This window comes from Bombus huntii, chromosome 9 (genome assembly GCF_024542735.1).
Source record: "Bombus huntii isolate Logan2020A chromosome 9, iyBomHunt1.1, whole genome shotgun sequence".
Taxonomy (NCBI): domain Eukaryota; kingdom Metazoa; phylum Arthropoda; class Insecta; order Hymenoptera; family Apidae; genus Bombus; species Bombus huntii.
Genome location: NC_066246.1, coordinates 1,719,318 through 1,737,833, shown reverse-complemented (window position 1 = coordinate 1,737,833; position 18,516 = coordinate 1,719,318). Strand labels below are relative to the sequence as shown.

The following is an 18,516-nucleotide window of genomic DNA, read 5'->3' as shown; positions in this document are numbered from 1 at the left end:
TTCTCAATTTAAACTGTACTCTCGTGACGCTGATAGTCCGTGGTGTCATCATCTTCTTCTACGCGTCCTCGTTGCGAATGCCAGATCGTCGAATAGCAGAAACGCCGACTGCGAAGGCTCGCGAATCCCGCTTAACGGATTTCCACGGTCGCCGCGGGGATTAGACTCGCATATTTCCACAAAACGCCCAGAGAACCATTAGAAAGCGGACGCCTTTCGATTCGAGCCGGTCCTGCTTCGAGAATTTAGAGGACGCTTCCGTGTTATACGGGAATATTTACTTTTATGTGAAATTTTATTCGCTGAAATTGTCCCACACGCGAGATGCAAGGAAAAATATTTGCTTTCGGTAGAATCGCGATCCAATTTCTAAACGACACATTCCTGTCGATGATGCTGCTTTTATTTGAAGAACTAAATTTGCTTGTTCTACTGATAAATTCTGTTGGAAGATGTAGGGTTGTCTATCAGGTGGAATGGTTTCGTACTTTAATTTATATTGTAGGATTTTCTTATTTATTTAGAATGGATTAAACAGGAAACGATGGTTATTTAACGCGAACTGAATACAGTAATGTGCTATAACTAAGACAACTAAATAGTTAATTTACAACTCTCGTCATCACGGTTCCTCTCCTTCATGAGGATCACCCTCCTCGACAACGCTGACCTCGACAACACACTTTGACTTCCCAGCTCACACTGACCGTTAATTCGTCTTTCTCCCTTCGTCTTTTCTCATAGCCCTACCACGTAACTGTTCCGCAATGATCACGTAGGCGTTTTTTCCGCGTAACTATTCGACCGAAGGACCGACGACACATTGACGAGCCTGTCGGCAATTAGGCTTTCTCGCAACATTGTTTATGGTCCACCCGATATTTCCTAGGCCATTTGTCCACAATGTTACATTTGCTCGTTCTACTGATAAATTCTGTTGGAAGGTATAAGGTTGTCTACCAGATAGAACGGTTTCGCACTTTAATTTATTTTTTATCCGATTGATATGGTTTCGAACAGTTTCAGACTTCTCATAAACTGTCATAAAAACACATAGAAAAATATTCTCTGCCCTATAATCGCGAAGAAGGCTCTAAAAAGAGTTTAAAACGTACGTAAATCAATGATCTCGACGACGTAAATATTCAGAGCATTGTAAGATTATCATAGACTATCGACAGCTTCCTCGAGGCTCTCGCACGGCTGAGTTGCAAAGCATTCTCGAGTTTTCGCTGTAAACGTTCCTTCAAATATTCAACGCTGTGAAATTTCAACGTTTTCATTTTTAACAAGAAAATAGGTCGCTGCTGGAGAAACCTGCGAAACCAACTAATCGTAGCGTTCGACTTGCAGCAACTCGTGTGCGGTAACTCGACGCAATTCGCGGTAATTCGATCGTTATCCTCTTGGTCTGGAGCACGAGCTCGACGGAGAATGAAGCAACGTGCAATCAAACGAAGGAAGCGTCAACGTTCTCTCGCTCGCGACTTACGCTCCACGAACGCAACGAATTTATTGCGAAAACACTCGGTGAACGATCTTAGCGCTGGCAACGTGTCGCATCTTCATTGAAATCCACATGCTCGCGCTGGTTTCCGAATTTCTCCAACCAGCCGTGAGACAGGTAAACACCATGGCGGAATCATATGCGCGCAAGCTACAAGGAAGCTGGAATATTGTCTGTGCGAGGGTGCGCGTTCGTATCTGGATGCGCGAGGGTGCGCATGTATGGTAATGCATAGCCAGGCAGACCTTTGCAGTGTTAACGATGAACGCGTTCCGTATTAATCTGAATTTCAAATTCCCGCGCTATGGCACCTTCGCGCGCGGAATCGCTGACGAGGGAAAGGCACCGTGTGCTTCCTTTGTCGCTGGAATTGCCGCAAAATGTTAAAATCCTTGTCGTGCGCTTGCATCACGATGTAACGTTCGCGTTGACACTCGTTTTCGGCTTTCAAAGAGCAAAATTCGCCGTTTCGTTAGCACGATATGTAGATTTTCTACCAAGTTTTTGTGCAAAGTAATTTACGCGGGAATTCGTAATTATCCCTTTGGCCTTTCTTTACTCTACATCTTCCAGACACGTGGCTGCATTTCTTCCGATTTAATTTCGATCTCTACGAGCGTGATCCGCATTTCGTCGCATACTAGCTAGCGACGTAAAAAGACGTAGATAATTGCAAACGAAAATCCCATTTAATCTGCGACGATCTATTACGTGTAATTTGACTTTAGTCTCGTTTCAATTTATTCACGTTTGAATATATAGAAAGGATGATCTCGCGATTATCGCGAAGGACAGATGCCCATAAGACGAGTCTAGCGATAATCCGAGACCCAGAATCTGATACCTGGCGATAGAACTCACAGAAAGAAACATAATACAATATCGATACCATAGAAACCCTAACAAGTCAGACTAAATCCAATCTCGTAGGGTCACTCTTATCGAATCCTAATTTCCAAAAGTATTCGCTCCATTCGATCGATATTCCAGAAACATATCCTCTCTTCTTCCATCCAGCTACCCAACAACCTGCTATCGGTAAACCTACTTCGCAAACCTAAATAAATATCACCTTATCTCTCGATACACGTAAGCTTACCATGTTGTGGTCTGGTAAGTTTCAACGTCCCTCGATTTTTTCTTTATCCAGACGAGATCATTCGAAACCGCCGGAAAAGTCAGACTCGGGCCATAAGCTTGTCCGAGGGAGTGTAGGAAACAAAACGGCGGACTAGATGTCCAAGTAACATCCAATTTCCCGGAATCCTTTCTCGCGGTTACGGCCGATGTAAATCGTCGTTCGCCGTGAACCGAAACGACCGGCACGAGTTACGACGAAGGGTTACTTTCCTCGGCTAGTCTTTCGATGTAGCTGCCTTAGATCGTTGCTCGTTCGCAAGAACCTCGGACGTAACGACGGGTTTAACCGGCGACACCACGATGACAACGGTGTTTCTTGGCAGTCGCGTGCGTGCAGACAGTTTCTTTACGACGGTTTACGTCCAGTCGTTTCCAAGGCCTGTTCGACGAACAGCACGTAGAGAGAAGATTTTCTTGAAGAACTATCTAAGTTTACATTTAGCTCACTGGTGTAAATGGTAAGCGTAAAATTGTCGAGCACCGGGTACTTCTGCGAGGTTATCTTTTAAATTCCGCAACAGGCTCTAGTGGAATATCGCATACTCTGGCTGTTTTATTTTAGTTATATCGTAAGAAATATTTGTATGCGATTTCTTGTTAGTAGCTCGGTAATAGCGCTGAGCATGTTTAGAATGAATTTCAATACAATTAAATCGTTCGATTACGTAAATTTTATCTTCGTTTACTTGTATCGTCGAGACGTTCGCTCTTCTACACTCGCGTTAACGACATTTTGTACAGATGTAATACCGGAGAATTAAATCAGAGGAACAGGGTACAATAATAGTAAAATACAGCGAAATATGCAAATAAAGAAAAAATATACTGAGAAACTAAATGATCTAGAGATTCGACGAACTGTAAGAATCTTAAAGAAGAAACATTAAGAATTGGAAATCGGAGGAAAAGATGTTTCTATAAGGTAAAGGAAACTGCGATTAACGTCCAAAGCATCGAGTTTCAACTACACCGACCTCGACAGAGAACTCTATCGAGTAAGTTTGCTTGCAACCGAAGAATTAAAGCTAAAGCAAATTTAAATGAAATCAAAGTTGAAGCAAATGGAAGAAAATGAAGGCGTTAGAAGGGGAGAAATTCAGCGTTCGCCGTTCAATTTTCGATGCTCAAAGCCACTGTTTGTAAGGACGGTCAGCCACGAACGGTAAATGCCGTGTCGTAAGTCCAGGATTACGATGATACGAGCTAAAAGCGAAAACATTCACGCGGAACGAAACAGGTCGTGGCTTTGAAGCACAATCGCGTCTCGACGTCGTAACGTTTCACGCTTTTGTCCTGGAAATCGCGAAACGCGACTTTACGCTTCTGCGAATACGAAGTAACAGCTTGAGATTGTTAGACAATTTTTAGCTGTCATTTCACCTAGGAAACGCTTAAGATTCTCGTACGATCGTTTTTGTTCACCGAACGAACAAAGATTAAGCTAATCTCTTTTATGGTAGCAGAAACGTTTATCAGTGTTCCGTAGATTAGAGATATTTTAACGAGAGAGAAAGTTTGCCGACGTTCCGTATATTATTTAAAATTTGTTTATACCGAGAGAGATATTTGCTAGCGTTTAATAATTTCGAAGAATTTAAGCCCGTGTTTTATAAATTATAGAAATTTGTTTAATAATGACGGAACTTTGTTACTAAATTAAAAGCAAGTTGAAAAATACGATTTGGAATTCACATTACCTTTAGAGAACGACGTGAAATATTTCCAAGAAAGCTCGAGTTTCCGAAGTATCTGTTTTATTGAAATTTCTCAGTTTGGAAGTTCTAAAAGGGAACATTTGCTTTCTCTGATCTTGTCAAAAGGTTAAATGAAGCGTATAATTAAGCAAAAGGCAATGGCGAATGTTTTACCGGAGGAAAATGTTTCTTAAACAATGTCCAGAGATCTGTAAGGAAACTTTGCTCCTCCAGACATTTGCTTGATAGAAACGGACACTTCTTCCTGCAGAGTTAATTACCTAGATTTATAAACTTGATGGCCCTAGAAAGATGCGGATACTAAAAGTTTCGCGACTCTTTTGTCTTTCCTCGAGAGCATGCTAGTTAGCGTCGTTGAAAAAAAGAGGTGATTTAAAGAAGCACTTAATCAAAGCCGGAAAAACAAATTTTCAGGCTTTTCTCGATCTACGTGTAACATAGACAAAAACGAAGACCCGCGAAGCTCCTTAACAGTCAACTTCTCAGTTAACTTCCAGTCTTAAGCCAATCAACTTAAAGTCTAATTAATTTCCCGTCCAGGCTTCGACGTTCGTATTCTTCCACTGGTTTTTCGCAAAGAGTTCGATATTTTTCAAATCTCTAAATATACGTTTCTCGCTATTTTACGCGCAAATTACGATACACGGTAACGTCGTTTGTTTAAAGAGGCGCGTGTATTAACAGACTAATTGCGTAACTTTTACAATACACGTTTCTGGCAATCGTAGATACGGGGAATACAAACTTGGTTTTCCGGCTGCCGATCTTCCTCTCTTTCGTTCCACTCGTTATCTCTCGAATAAATCGTATCGAATACGACGATAATAACGATACGAATTACGTAACGATTAAACATCAAACGGACATTAAACCGTATTCCAGGCTGCTCGACGACTTATTAATAACCTGAACAGATCGATCAAGCTTTTTTTTCCTGGAGATGACCGGTTATTTATGCTCGGTCGCCGGCAAACGTTTTTTCCGCATGAACTGGCCCACGGCGAGCAAGCAAAGCTTGATATACGCGTGCCGCGTCGGTTTCCATCTCTTCTCTCCGCTTATTTCGTTGTATCGTCGCGTAACGTTGTATCAGTTCCACCGCTTCCTTCCTGTTTGCTCGTTTCCTTTTTTCCTTCGGACAGCTCGATGTCGAACTATCGCGCTCGCTTTTCCCACATTTTCCCCGGTTTTCCATCGACCACCCTTTGCCACCGGCGTCCCTTCGTTCGTCTGTAACCTCGCCAGCTCCCTGAACCAGTAGTTGCGTAATTTTCAACGCCGAAAGAGCTAGCGTACGCGCGAAATGAACGACTGTCCTCGATGCGGGCGACCGTTCGTCCAAGCAATACTCTGACGATCTTCTTTCCCAACCCGTTGCTCTTCCCGTGCTCCGTTTCTACCGCTCTTTCGTTCGTTCGTTCGTTCGTTCGTTCGTTCGCATGTGCCTTTCTTCCTTCTGATCAGCCCATTCGGAAATTGAAACGACGCGATGTAAACTCGCTCGAGGCGAACTGCCCGTTACTGTATCGTCCCAGAAACGTTGAAAGGTTCGCTTGCTTCCTACTCTTTGATTTCCGCTACTTTTATATCCTTTCTCCCCTCTCCTCCTCCTCCTCCTCCTCCTCCCTCATTCCACTCTCCTCTTTTCTTTCTGTCTGTTTTCCTTTTTCTCGCAACTATTTCATTAGTCGATTAATTGAAACGCAACTGTGCTATGCTTTCCAAAGGTAGATGGCTCGAGGCGGTGTTCTACGGTCACAATCGTCGGAACGTTTCCGAAAGCAATTGAAAATCCAATCCGTTTGATCCGGTACAAGGTCGGTGGCGCACGCAGGAAATATTGCGACACTTGCGAAACGCGCTCGGACAATTTGATTTCCTGCAAAGTACTTGGGTAGAAAACATTACCCAACCCCTCCTGATGTTTTATTGGCCACAAAAACTTGCTCAAAGCTACCCGATGAGATTTAACTGCGAAAGTCCGTCGGCGTTGTTCCTCTTTAAACGCAATTTGTTTCGAGGGAAGGAGTCCGGAACTAACTAACTGTGGTTTTTACCATCCTTGCCTGGTACCGTGGCTGAACATAAGTACCCTTCCACTCCCTTTCTCAGCCGATGAACTGCCGATGAGAAAACGTCTTTCGCTGGAATCGCGGTGTGCCAGTTACCCCGCCGACGCGATCTTCCTTTTCTCGAACTTTCCAATTTCTCTCGACATTTTCAGTTTCCTGTTCTTCCGTATCTTCGCTTTCAACGATTCGTGCCCGCGCTCTTCCAAACTCTTCTTTTCCCATACTTTCTTCGTTTCTATCTTCGTCTACGTACGACCTCTTTCTCGCATACTTGGCATATTTAAGCGAAAATAACAGTTAATTGCCATTATTTAACAAGCCATAGACAGTCCAAATATACCTGGTTCACAGTCTGTATACTTAAGCCGTAATTACTCGCACGTAATTCATCCGTATCTCTACATCGACTGAAAAAACTTGTTACAACGTAACCGTGCCAGTTCCACGCTCGAAGCTTCAAGCGGAATCCACCTAAAATGCATCGCGAGCGTTTAGCTTTCATGTTACCGGGTCGAAGAAACCGTCACCTGTGTCCCATTAAGTTCGTCCGTTTAATCTCCGCCAGCAGGATGATACACCGTGTCGTTTCTCAAACGAATCCCTCGATATAAAGTCAGCGGCCTGTGTCTTTTTCACAAACGCATCGCCTCGACAAAACTGCCGGTGTAGCTTTGGTATCGACGGAAGATCGATCGCGTGGCGCCTCGTGGCGGAAACACGTGCAGCCCCCTCCCACTTTGGGTAACAGTTCGAAAGAAGCAGCGTGAGCTGCGGGATGAAAAATTCTCATAAAGCTTCATGAATATTTCAAGGATTCGCATAAACGAGCAATTAGGCTGAATTAGAGGCCCCCAGGGTAATATCGCTTTTCATCCGGTGCGGTGATCCTCTTCAGGGATTAATCGTTTTTCGATAGTCTTATATCCCCGCTGGCCCACGCCAATGGATTTCAACCTTTTTCCACGAAACGCTGCTCTTTTTTCTGCCTTTCGCCGCGCCCTCTCTCCCGCTCCTTCTCTCTTCCTATATTTTTCCGTTTCTGTCTTTCTCGCTTGCGCCGCGCTCTATGAATTATACAACGCGGTCTATCCTTTGAATCGTTCCACCGGCGAACGCTGTTCCATTTCTACCCTTGTCTACCTTTGTGCGTGTATGGCTGCGCGTTAGTGTACGTATATCTGTCTCGTTCCAGCTGAATCACGCCTTCTCTGGACTCTGTCGACGAGCCGGTTAATTATCGCGACGTTTCGAGAAGCTATTTCCACGGCAACCGGGTGCACCCGGTGGAGGTAAACGTGATCGCGGCAGACCCGTTCGTTGATTATCCCGTGACAGTCTGGCAAATCACGTGAGGCATTCGCACGCGTCGCGAACCCGCCACTAGTACCGATGTTATCTTCTAATTAGGCCGCGATTTGCTTTGTGCCAATTGCCGAATTGCCGAACTCTCTTCGCTTCTATCTCTTCCAATCTGCTTGCCATTTATCCTTTCCGCTCTCTCGATCGTTTCTTCTTCCATTCTCGAGCTTCTCTTTCTTCTTCCCATTCCCTTCGTTTCATCCAAGTTCTACTTTCTGTCTCTTTTATACCGCAGCGACTCGTCCGCGTTTGTCATCGGAGGAATGTGCCATCCAAGTAAATTCTTTATTCTGTAAATGCATTTTCTAACTCGACGTATCTCGATACCTGAGACACGCGTCTGCCAAGATAATCTCATTTACGAGCATTGTTCGCCGCTCGGAAAATGGCACGTGATGCAGTACGACCTTATTCGTACACGTGAAACGTTTTGAACAGTACGAGTATCTTTTCACGATTGTACATAACTGTTGGATGTATAAGAAATTCTCCGTTCCACTTTCCCACATATTCCAACGACTCTAAAACCTTCCTGTTCCTTTGTTATTTCGTCTCCGTTCTATTTGCCAAAGGACGCCAGTTAACCGACTGATTTTAATCCCAGCTCCTGTACGCGCACCAGTTTCGTCGTATTTGACTAACACAGATACAGGGAAAACTCGAGTCTAAATTATGGCGACCGTCCTGCCGCACGGACCGCCCGAAACCGAAAGTAAGTTGCAAATTTGTGAAACAGCGGCGCGCCTCCTTCGTTCGACTGCGGCCGACCCGGCTGTATAATATCGTCGCCGTTTCCGGTTTGTCCTGGCGAAACACGCGCCGCCCCGCCTCGATAGCGACGTTCCACCAGCCCTGATGAACGCTATATTCATCTGTATAACTTGCCTATTGAGGTCGTTTAATGAAAATTGTTACGGGGCCGCCGAATCTACGCGATGAATGCAGATGCGCCCTACGCTTGGTCGCGGGAATGTGGGTTTGTTATCGGGTGTCTGCCAGTACCGTTGACAGCAATGGAGAAACCGTCCGGGAAATCTTGTCTCCCTTTTCCTTTAGCGTCGCTCGTTTGCAGGGCAAAATCAGCGCAGTTGATCGCGAGTGAAAGAAATGTTTAACACGAGGTTGTAAAAGTCAGCGGGTTTTACAATGTAAGGAAAATGTAGATAGAAGTGAAAGTCGAAATTCGCCGATTGCTTTGGACTTTTAATGGCCGTGTCTGATCAGCAGCTGGTTCGTTCTGCCGTGGTTGACGCATCGTTCGTTAGTAACAGGTATCTTCTCCAATTATCCACATTTTTCGATAATAGCTTTAGGAAATATAATCAACGAACTAGGATTTAAGTTTCATTTACGCTTTACGTGCGAAGCAAATCCTCAACTTAAATCCTATTTTCGAATCTTTCGAGCAACTGCTTGAGAAGCGAAGTTTGCGATGTTAGTTGACAAATTGACCCATCAAAGTATTCTCTTAATTGTCTCGCGGATATCGCGAGATCTTGTTGCTCGTTTAAATTCAAAGATTTGGAAATTTAGTTGTAAATTGCTCGCACGTCAAACGCGACGTTATCATGCGGCAGATCGTGCGAACGTGCAGGACGTTGCCGCGATACCCTATGGATTTCGGCGTTGCCGCGCGCTTGAGCAAGATTAATAGCAGCTTTATGAAGCTTACTTGATACTTGGTAATTAGGTAGAAACAGGAGAATGCTTAGCCAGGTAGCGAGGCTACCACGGTTCCCTGGGTAATACTTCGGAGAGTAACTACAAACTTCGAGATCGAGAAACTGCACGAACTCACGATTACAATTTACTACTCCGTCCAAGTCACTTACGTTTGCAGGATCGGTGATTCAAATCCTCTCATCCTTAACCCAACCAAGTACTCGCCGCTTTATCGCGTTTCCGTCGATCCCTCGTCACCTCGCCATTTCATATTTCCCGCGTCTTATACGTACCAGGAACGTCGTGTTTGTTTTTTCAGCGCGCGGAAGAATATCGCATCGCATCGTGTGCGTCGTACGTGTGCCTTTTACTTTGAGAGGAAAATAAAGGCTCGGAGAGATTTGCAGACACGTACGAGAAATAGCTAGTTTGCGAACTACTTAAAGAACTAAAGCTTCGCAAGCTCGAGGACGAAGAAACGTGATTTTTTCGTGAATTCTCCTTCGTAAAATTGTTGCTTTGCAAAATTGTTACGTCGCCATATAATTAAATCTTTCTCGCTTCTTGGGAACGAAGCTTAATCCGCTATTTATTCCGCCATAAAGTTTCAGCTTTGGCAAACCTCGTCCAAAACATCGTTCTGATAAAATTTCTTATCGTCGTTTTTACCGTGGTCCTCGAACATCGCGAAGTCTCTCCAATGAAGCCACTAGCAAGCCTCTCCTTTTCCCCTTTACCACTATCATAACCTTTTACCTAATTAAACCGTAACGTGACTAACCAGCCGTAAACTGTCGGACGTCATTTTCATCCGTGCCACATTCCGACCCTTAAAACAGGCGGAACCGTGGCAACGTTTTAACCATGAAGTACCTTGCGAAACATTCCAGTCCGCTCGCATGTTCTATTAATTCGCGCCGGACCCTCGCGTTTCCTCGCGAAACGAGTAGTTCGAAATGAAGTTCCATGCACACTGGACAAAGTGGCAACGCTCGGGACACTGGACGCATCCGTAACAATCGGCCAACGTTTCCAGCCAAGCACGCGTTTCAGTCGCTTACATCTCCGGCACGATGACCGGTGATCCAATATAGCGGAACTTAAACTGTTTACGAGACGAATACTGGGTGCCGTCATCGCGTTCCTTGTTTCACAGAAAGCGACGAAAATGCATTCCTTTCACAGAATCACCCGGCAACACGTAATTACTCGCTTCTTGTTCGAGATGCTCTCGAAATGAAAATTGAGCGACCTAAGGCGATGAATTTAAAGTGTAAAAGCGTATTCTTGGTTCTATTTTCGTTTTTGCTCCGTCCTAAGATAGAACGAGCTGAAGAAATATTCGTATCTTCGTAAAATTAGAACGCAGTTGATAGCGTTCTTCGAATTCATCGGTATGGAAAATATTCTTGCAAGTCTTCGTCGATAGAGATCTGCGACATTTCACAGGTTATTTTCCAAAACGTGTGACGGAATCGGTATTTCATTTATGAAGTTGAGAATATAGCTTACTGCGGACTGCGTCATTTTTTGATTAAATCGTCCTGTATGTCACGAAATATTCTGTATAATAGAATTGTTTTCCGCTGGAATAAGTTCCATTGAAATATACACCAATATATATAAGAGACGAATGTAATGGCGAACAATTACATAATGAATGATCGAGTTAACGTGAATTTTTCTCTTATCCATTACATATTTCACAAATGGTTGTCCGGATATCTGCAAAATTTTCTTTCATTTCGATGTCAATTTTATCGTCGAGTATCGTTAGTTTGATCATCAACGTGTACATGTATTTACGGTTCCGGATTTAGTTGTATGGAAGACCGGTAGAAACAGAGAGTAATTTAGTTGTTATTTCTCTGCTCGCGAGTATTGCAATTTTTCAACGACGCGATGTCATTTTTCCAGAGGAATCGCTCGATCTGTGTTAACACCACATTGCGTACCTCTTTGAAACAAATTTGACGATGCGAGGTGATTACCGGGTGTTAACTGACTGACTCACTCTTCGATTGATTGATCGATTTCCTTGTCGATAGTTCCACCATGCGGAAAACATTGGTTTTCATTTGGTCCACTTGATTGGATCGGACACACCTCCTGGATCTAAATAAACAAACAACAACAGCTACGACAACAACGCTATAGCGCGTAAAATCGTTCTCGTATTTGTACAATTCTGTATGAAACAAATATATTACCAAAAGGCAGGTATTTTTTTTTCCTAAAAATTTCATCGAAATCGATAACTATCGATTAGTACAACTTTTTGAACGTCTATCGAGCAATGTCGTTAAAAAACGGAGTAAATTCGATAGCAGTGGCAACACGTTGCATGCTTAATTCGCACAGCAATACTTCGGCATACCATACAGCAAAGCGTTCGATCATCAAAGAATCATTTAACAGCCGCGTCACGATTTTTCCTGCATAAACGAGTTTTCACGATAGTTTCCATCCGCGTATGCGAGCTTTCTGCGTTCACCGTGGTGGACGTGTGACGGCCAAATATTTGCACTCGCCTATTGTTTCGTTAATAGCGAAGTCGGTATCGTTACGTGACGATGGTCGCAAAGTTGTCAATTCTGCCACATTTTTTCCCGTTTATTCGGAAAAAATATAGGTAACCGATCGATCGGACAACTGAATATTCGCTGCATCGTTCTTCATTCCCTCGCAAATCACTATCGCGACGGAAAGAATAATTAAATTTCGATGAAACGGAATTAGTTAAAACAGCTGCTTCTACGTTATACACTGATTAAAAAGTTGACTGTAAATTCCCGGAGCTCGGGAAAAAACGATCCCTCTTCGCAGTCGTATCATAAAACACCGGAAGCCACAGGCAAAACAATCGGTCACGTTTGATTCGTTCCGATCCGTTCTCTCTTTTTTCCCTATTTTCGTGTTGTTTCCTTTCCATTCCCTTTTTTTTCTTTCTTTTTTTTCGATTTAAAATTCCAGACCAGAGGAATTCCCTTTGACCGCAACACGGTCGCTGGCAACAGCTATCTCGCGATACAAATTACAAGCGGCTGGTGGAACCGTGGTCGAACTCGTACTCGTACGTTCTTTTTCACGTTGCTTTACGCAACTCTCGCTGGAACGACTGGTGGTGTACCGTCGCAAATACCCCTTGGTGTATAGGTTTGCTTAACGGCCCGTGTAAGGTTTACGAGCATTCCAACAGCCATGGCATACGGCAGGAAAAATTTCTTTGAAGACGCTCGCCTCCTTCTTTCACCCTTTCTCGTCGAGTTCTTCGAACCGGTACAAACACCGACAGTCGGCCACCATCGGGACAACAATCTGCCGTCGTTTTCGTCTCGCGTTAATTCACGACCCGCGTAAAGGGAATTACACAGGGCACAGGGAGAAATAGAGCAGGAATTTCGCGTTCGAACGAGTCCCGGACGTGCGATTTATCGGGCACACGGCAAACGAGAGAACGATACGAGAGAGAACACGTAAGGGAACCGCTGCGAGCGTGTATTTGCGGGCTCCGTGTTTGTACACACTGGCTGTTTTAGAAATACCTGGGTCAATTCTGGAAACGTGTGACCATTATTTAATGAAGAGGTACGTTCGTTGGGGAACGTTTAATTGTTCTGTTTAAACGGCGATGTGGAATTTCGTTCGATCGAACGATATTTTCAATCTCGAAATATTTGCATCGGGTACACGCGTGTTAGGAACATCTGATCGGCCACTGGCGTTTTAATTATAGCGAGACTCCGTTAGAAAAGACGTTTCGCATTCGATCTTGAAAAAGCTTCTGTTCTCGTTATCGCGATAAATAGAACGTAACCCTATCGCGTCGGTAGACATTTCCGAATACATCGTGTACTCAGACATACGGCTGCCTTTGATCCTGTCTAAAACAGGCAGACTGGTAGTTTGCGGAGGCGCTTTAAAGTTCTCATTAAGCGATCGAGGTCTGTGGGACACTTCTGTGTCTCATTGTTTGCTTTGTTTGGTGTTTACGCCACTGCGCCGAGTCTACACAGCGGCCGTGGTGGCGGCGGCGGTGGCGTTATCCCCGTTGGCGTCGAGCAAGACCCACGAGACGTACAGGGAAAACCGACAGGGACGGAGAAACGGCGGGAGCGACAAAGACGCTCGCAGGATAGTCGGAAAGAGGGACAAGGAGGACGAACGAAGATAGCAACGAAACCGGTAGAAAGAGAGAGACGCGATGAAAAGAAGTGGGGGTGGCTTTCATTAAGCTTGCATTGTCTCAGCACCGCGCTATTATAGCCGAGTGAATAACTTGGAGCCATCCGGTAGTCGGAGGCAAAGCTTCTCGCTTCTTTTTTCCTCTTTTCCTCCCTCTTTGCTACTTCCAGCCCCCCGCATCGATGTATTTGGGATTCTCTTCTCGCCCTTTTCAACGCGATTCGTCTCCATTGCTCTTACGACCGGTTCCTCTAAACCTACCACGTCGCCTCTTCTTCCTTTCCAACCGCCAATTTATCTCGCGACCTCGACACCCTTTTCCTCGGCATCCTCGCGTCGGCGCGCTGCTGAAATATTAACGAACCGAACGAACAGCGCGATATAGCGCGCGACCGAACGTTCGGACGGCGCCACGTCAAGCTTTGATTTCACGCGAGAAGGCGCCAGCCTGTTCCCCGCCGTGGATGGGACGACCATCGTCATCCATCCGACCGGACATCGAGCGCAAGAAAGACGGAGAGAAGGAAAAAATAGGGGAACGAAGCGAAATAAAGACAGGGCTGATTTTAACGAGTGCACGCGACCCGTGGGTCGTAAAATTTTCACTGTCCTATGCTGTTCGTTAATTACTCGCGGCCTCGAAACGCGCTCACTCGCTCGCTCGTCGTTGGCTTGCTCGTTCGTTCGTCGAACGCTTTCGATTCTATCGCGTATACATACGTTTACGTACCTATATGTGTGTATCACGCGTATGTACGTGTCCTTTATGTAGCTTACGCGCATGTGTGCATCTACGTTCTGGATACGGCCCGATTCTGTCACCTAGTTCGAGGTCGGTCGTTAATGACGCGGAAGGAACGCTAGTAGCGCGCCATGGTCGTCGCCCACAAAACGGGGCGAAGGGGTAGCTCGTTCGTCAGAGGCGCAGTTCCGTTTTGCCGATTAGTAGGTTTGATGTCCGCAATGGAGCGGCTCGTTTCCTCCCCGTCGCTCGTTTCGGTTATTACGAAGTCGCGCGATTTTTGCTTTCGTTCCGCTCGATATTCCTCTTTTTGCCTCTCGGGCTTTTTCTTGTCCTTTGTCGGTCTGACCGATTTCGAGCGCCGAATCAACGAGAGACCACTGTTTGAGGAATAATCGTGGTCGGATGAAAAATTTCTCCGGTATGGAGAATTACTTTTCGCATTAAGGAGCAGTATTTTTATTATGCGAAGAATATTTAAGACGTTCTATATCGCGAGATGTATAATTCCAGAGAAGATTTAAGAGTCGAGCTTAAATATTTTCCTCGTACAACGATATAAACGCTACGAATAAAATAAGCAAGCAATATCGTAACTTGGACTCGAGAGCAAATAACGTTAACAGTTTTTCCTCGCTGTGTTACCAGCAGCGACACGAGAATCTTCATAACGCGGTTTACCCTTAATCGACTTTTTCCTGTACTCGACTAAGTTGAATTTATTTGTATAGAGAACGCATTTCAGATTTTGTTGCTTAAGCCTACGTCCCGGGCAACCTAACACGAAATTTTGCGATACCTCATTACTATACAATTTGTGTTAAGACGCTAAGCTCTGGTCTTATCGACCTGCATACCGCTCCAGTTTCTCCGCGCGCTTTAATAAACAATAATAACGACGCAGTCCGGTGTACAAATATAAATACCTTACGGCCTCGAACATTCCAAACTCTTTTTCCGGTTCGTACTCTGTGAAACTTTAGCCTCGTTGTACCAAACTCTTTATACCGAAAAGACTTCAAAATTCCGCATATATTCGAACAATTAGTTTTCACGCTTTTTTCTTTCCAGTATTTTATCTACAGAGAAATCTTTCGCTGGGATTTTTATTCTACGTCTTTGATGCGTTCGCTCGCTTTAGAGAAATCGTAGAATTGGAGAAAATTCGAGGCAAGAATTCGAAAGATAGCGGTTCTTCTTTTCTCCTGCTGACACGTGATCGACAAACGACTATCGGTATTGGGGCTGACAGTAATTGCTTAATACCTGTTTCAGATACTCCGTCGTTCGCGATAACGCGTTTACCTGGTTTTGGAATTCCGATCGTCGAGGGGATGTCCGTCAGCCTGAAATGCGAAGTGGACAGCAATCCGGCTAGCACACCGATTTGGCAACGTGGTAAGTGACAGTAGTAACGAAGAATTCCATGTTTCGTTAGCTATACATACAACCTACCTAAAACACAGGGATTAAAAGGAAATATGGAAAATATGGAAAAATATATGTATATTTAGAAATATTATAGCGGAACATTCGCATCTTGCAATTGTCTCTAATAAAAATGCAAAGTATCTCTTTCGAAACCAACCTACGTTTCTTCCTACTAATTCGCAACGTGGCTACCCCTAAAAAAAAAAAAAAAAAAAAAAGCAAGGAAAACAAAACCTAGAATAACCGGCATATTTTCATCTTCTATTCCAAGACGGAATTATCTGCCCCATTGGTATCCTGGTATCGAGTGTTCCCATTTCCTATCAACGTCCAGACTATCGGTCTCTTCGCGGTCATCAGAAAACAAAACGATAAATCGTATAATCACATTAGTGTATACCGCGGCGACCCGAAGAGGACTATGGCGAGTTCGTGGAGTGAAAGTCAGAACAATAAATAATCCTACCCTGTTCCAGGCGAGCGAATCCCCTCATCGTGGATAAGTATGCGTGACAGATATTATCTTTCGTGGAGTAGCGAAAGCAACCCGATGGCGTGCTTCTTTCTCGTTCCTCTAACCCGGCGTGTTGTGAATGCTTCGTCAAGATTAAAAATTCTACGCTTCGAGACGGCTTCTCCGCTCTTCCGTGGCCTTTCGTCAGTCACGCGCGCATCGCTACTTCTTCTTCTACTTCTTCTTTCTCGTCGTGCTTTTTCTTCCTTCCTTTTTTCTTTCTTCTTTCTTCTTTTTTGTTCCTTTCATCCACCTATCCTCGCAGAAATCAATGGGACTCCATTGAGATTTCGCTTTCGAAGCGTTCCACCGACTTATTCCCGATAATTGGAAATCTCCTTGTACGAACGTGGAACGTCGTTGGCTCGTTCGAATTCGTTCGTCGCGTTTTTTTTCCCTCTGACCGTAATCGATAGCTCGACGGTGAAGTGGTCGGCTCCCTTCCGGCGGAAACGAACCTCTCGATCGAAAAAAAAAAAACCCCATAGAATAGAAACGAAAGCGAAAGAGATAGATTTCCGCGATACCTTGTATTTGTATTTCCTAACCACAGATCGAACGGTTATGAACGAATAATTCGGGGATAAAGAAGTGGAAATCGATCGATACGAGTCGAGTTCCTTTTAAGCACGAGGATCGAAGAAGATTGGCAAATGGAGAAGTTCTCTCGCCTCTTCCCTTAAATTCCATTTGCTTCGAGGAGGAGAAACGGGGACGGTGAATTACTCCCAGCCGACTGGATTCATTAGCAGCCTCTTGTTCTTTGTCAAAGCTCGCCGACGGTAGACTGGCCCACGACTTGATAAATATTTAAAGCCTTCTATAATTCCCCCTTTAGTCTACCCGGACACTGTCTCTCTTTCCTCGTGGTAGCGTCTTTGAGTTCTTCCGGAGGTCCTTCAATTCCGATACACCCCGATGTAACAACATTTTAGCTGGGGCAACGAGTAAAAGTAAAGCTTCTTGAACGATTTCAGATAGAGAGGATAAAACGTCCGGGTCGAAGGTGAAGCAGTTACTTTGTATGTAAGTAGGTTGGCTCTTGTGTCGACCTTTTTTGTCAGATCTCACAGTAAAATATAATAAAAATACATTGCGCCTGAAAAGACTGTGTAACGAAGTAATGCAACCGGTTTGCACGATATAGCGAGGTTATAAATTAATATATAATATACCTAGTAGCATTTATCGACGAAAATGCCAGCTATGTAGCCAGTGACGATATATGGCGTTCTTCTTTTCTTATTATCAGCAGGGGTTGAACCAAGTCCGAGCTATATATCATTCGATCCTGACTGGAATTTCGGGCTTTATTTCTTATCATCTCAGCCTTCTGTCAATTCGTTCGAACAGATGCAAGGTCAGCAAAAGAAATACCATAAAGTAGAATACGACCGAACACGTCAGATACGCGAATGGAAATACTTTTCAAATATTATTTTTTTAAGAATTGTCTCTACCCTGTAGAATGCGAAACCTTGATCCGCGCTATTTTTCAGAGTAGTTCGTATCATAACGTAGAATAAGAACGGACACGTCGGACGCTCGAATAAAAATACTTTACGGATATGTACTTTCTAGAAACTATTCCGTGGAAAAGTCAGAAAGCTTGGCCCTCGAAATTCGTCGGACTAATTCGAAAGGAAGAAAGTAACGATGGCAAATATTCCCCTGTGTTTCTTGTTCAAAGCGTAGTCCAAGAGTTAACCCAAATTCGGCGTTATGTATCCTCATGACCGTACGCCTGTTTCGGTAGTACGAAACGTACGTAGGTACAGGTACGTGCAGCTTTACGTAACGGCCGCGGTGCGAGTCGTTACGCGTACTACCATGGGAATTAACGTTTGTTTTAATGGACGTACTTTTCGCCCCGAGTCGGCATGCTACGTCGTTACACAGAGAACCATCGCTGGTAGGTAGATTCGTTCTCTGGCCGCGTGTGATGCACGCGCGTGTTAGGCACGAATTCGTAGCTGCACCGCCATAGGTGATAGCTATTCGCACGAACAGCATGATTTGCAACTTGATTGCTCGATTCGAAGCCCAGGGATAGATGATACGCGGCCAATTGTTCCGTCGGAATAACCTTTCCTTTCTGAAACACGGTTTCTTCGATTCTTGGCTGCTCGATCTATTTGCTAATTTTCCGTAGGAAATAAAAATAAAAAGATACGCGAAGATGGTCGGAG

The 18,516-nt window shown here is 44.4% G+C and overlaps 1 protein-coding gene across 2 annotated transcripts in view; it reads left to right on the top strand.

Annotated features, from left to right (window-relative positions):
- LOC126869170 (B-cell receptor CD22) overlaps positions 1-18,516 on the top strand; it is a 310,789-nt gene that overhangs the window by 207,155 nt on the left and 85,118 nt on the right. For both annotated transcript variants that reach the window (XM_050625369.1, XM_050625370.1), the window contains exon 7: positions 15,658-15,780. In XM_050625369.1, the coding sequence (XP_050481326.1) occupies positions 15,658-15,780 (123 nt within the window). The remainder of the gene's footprint in view (positions 1-15,657; positions 15,781-18,516) is intronic.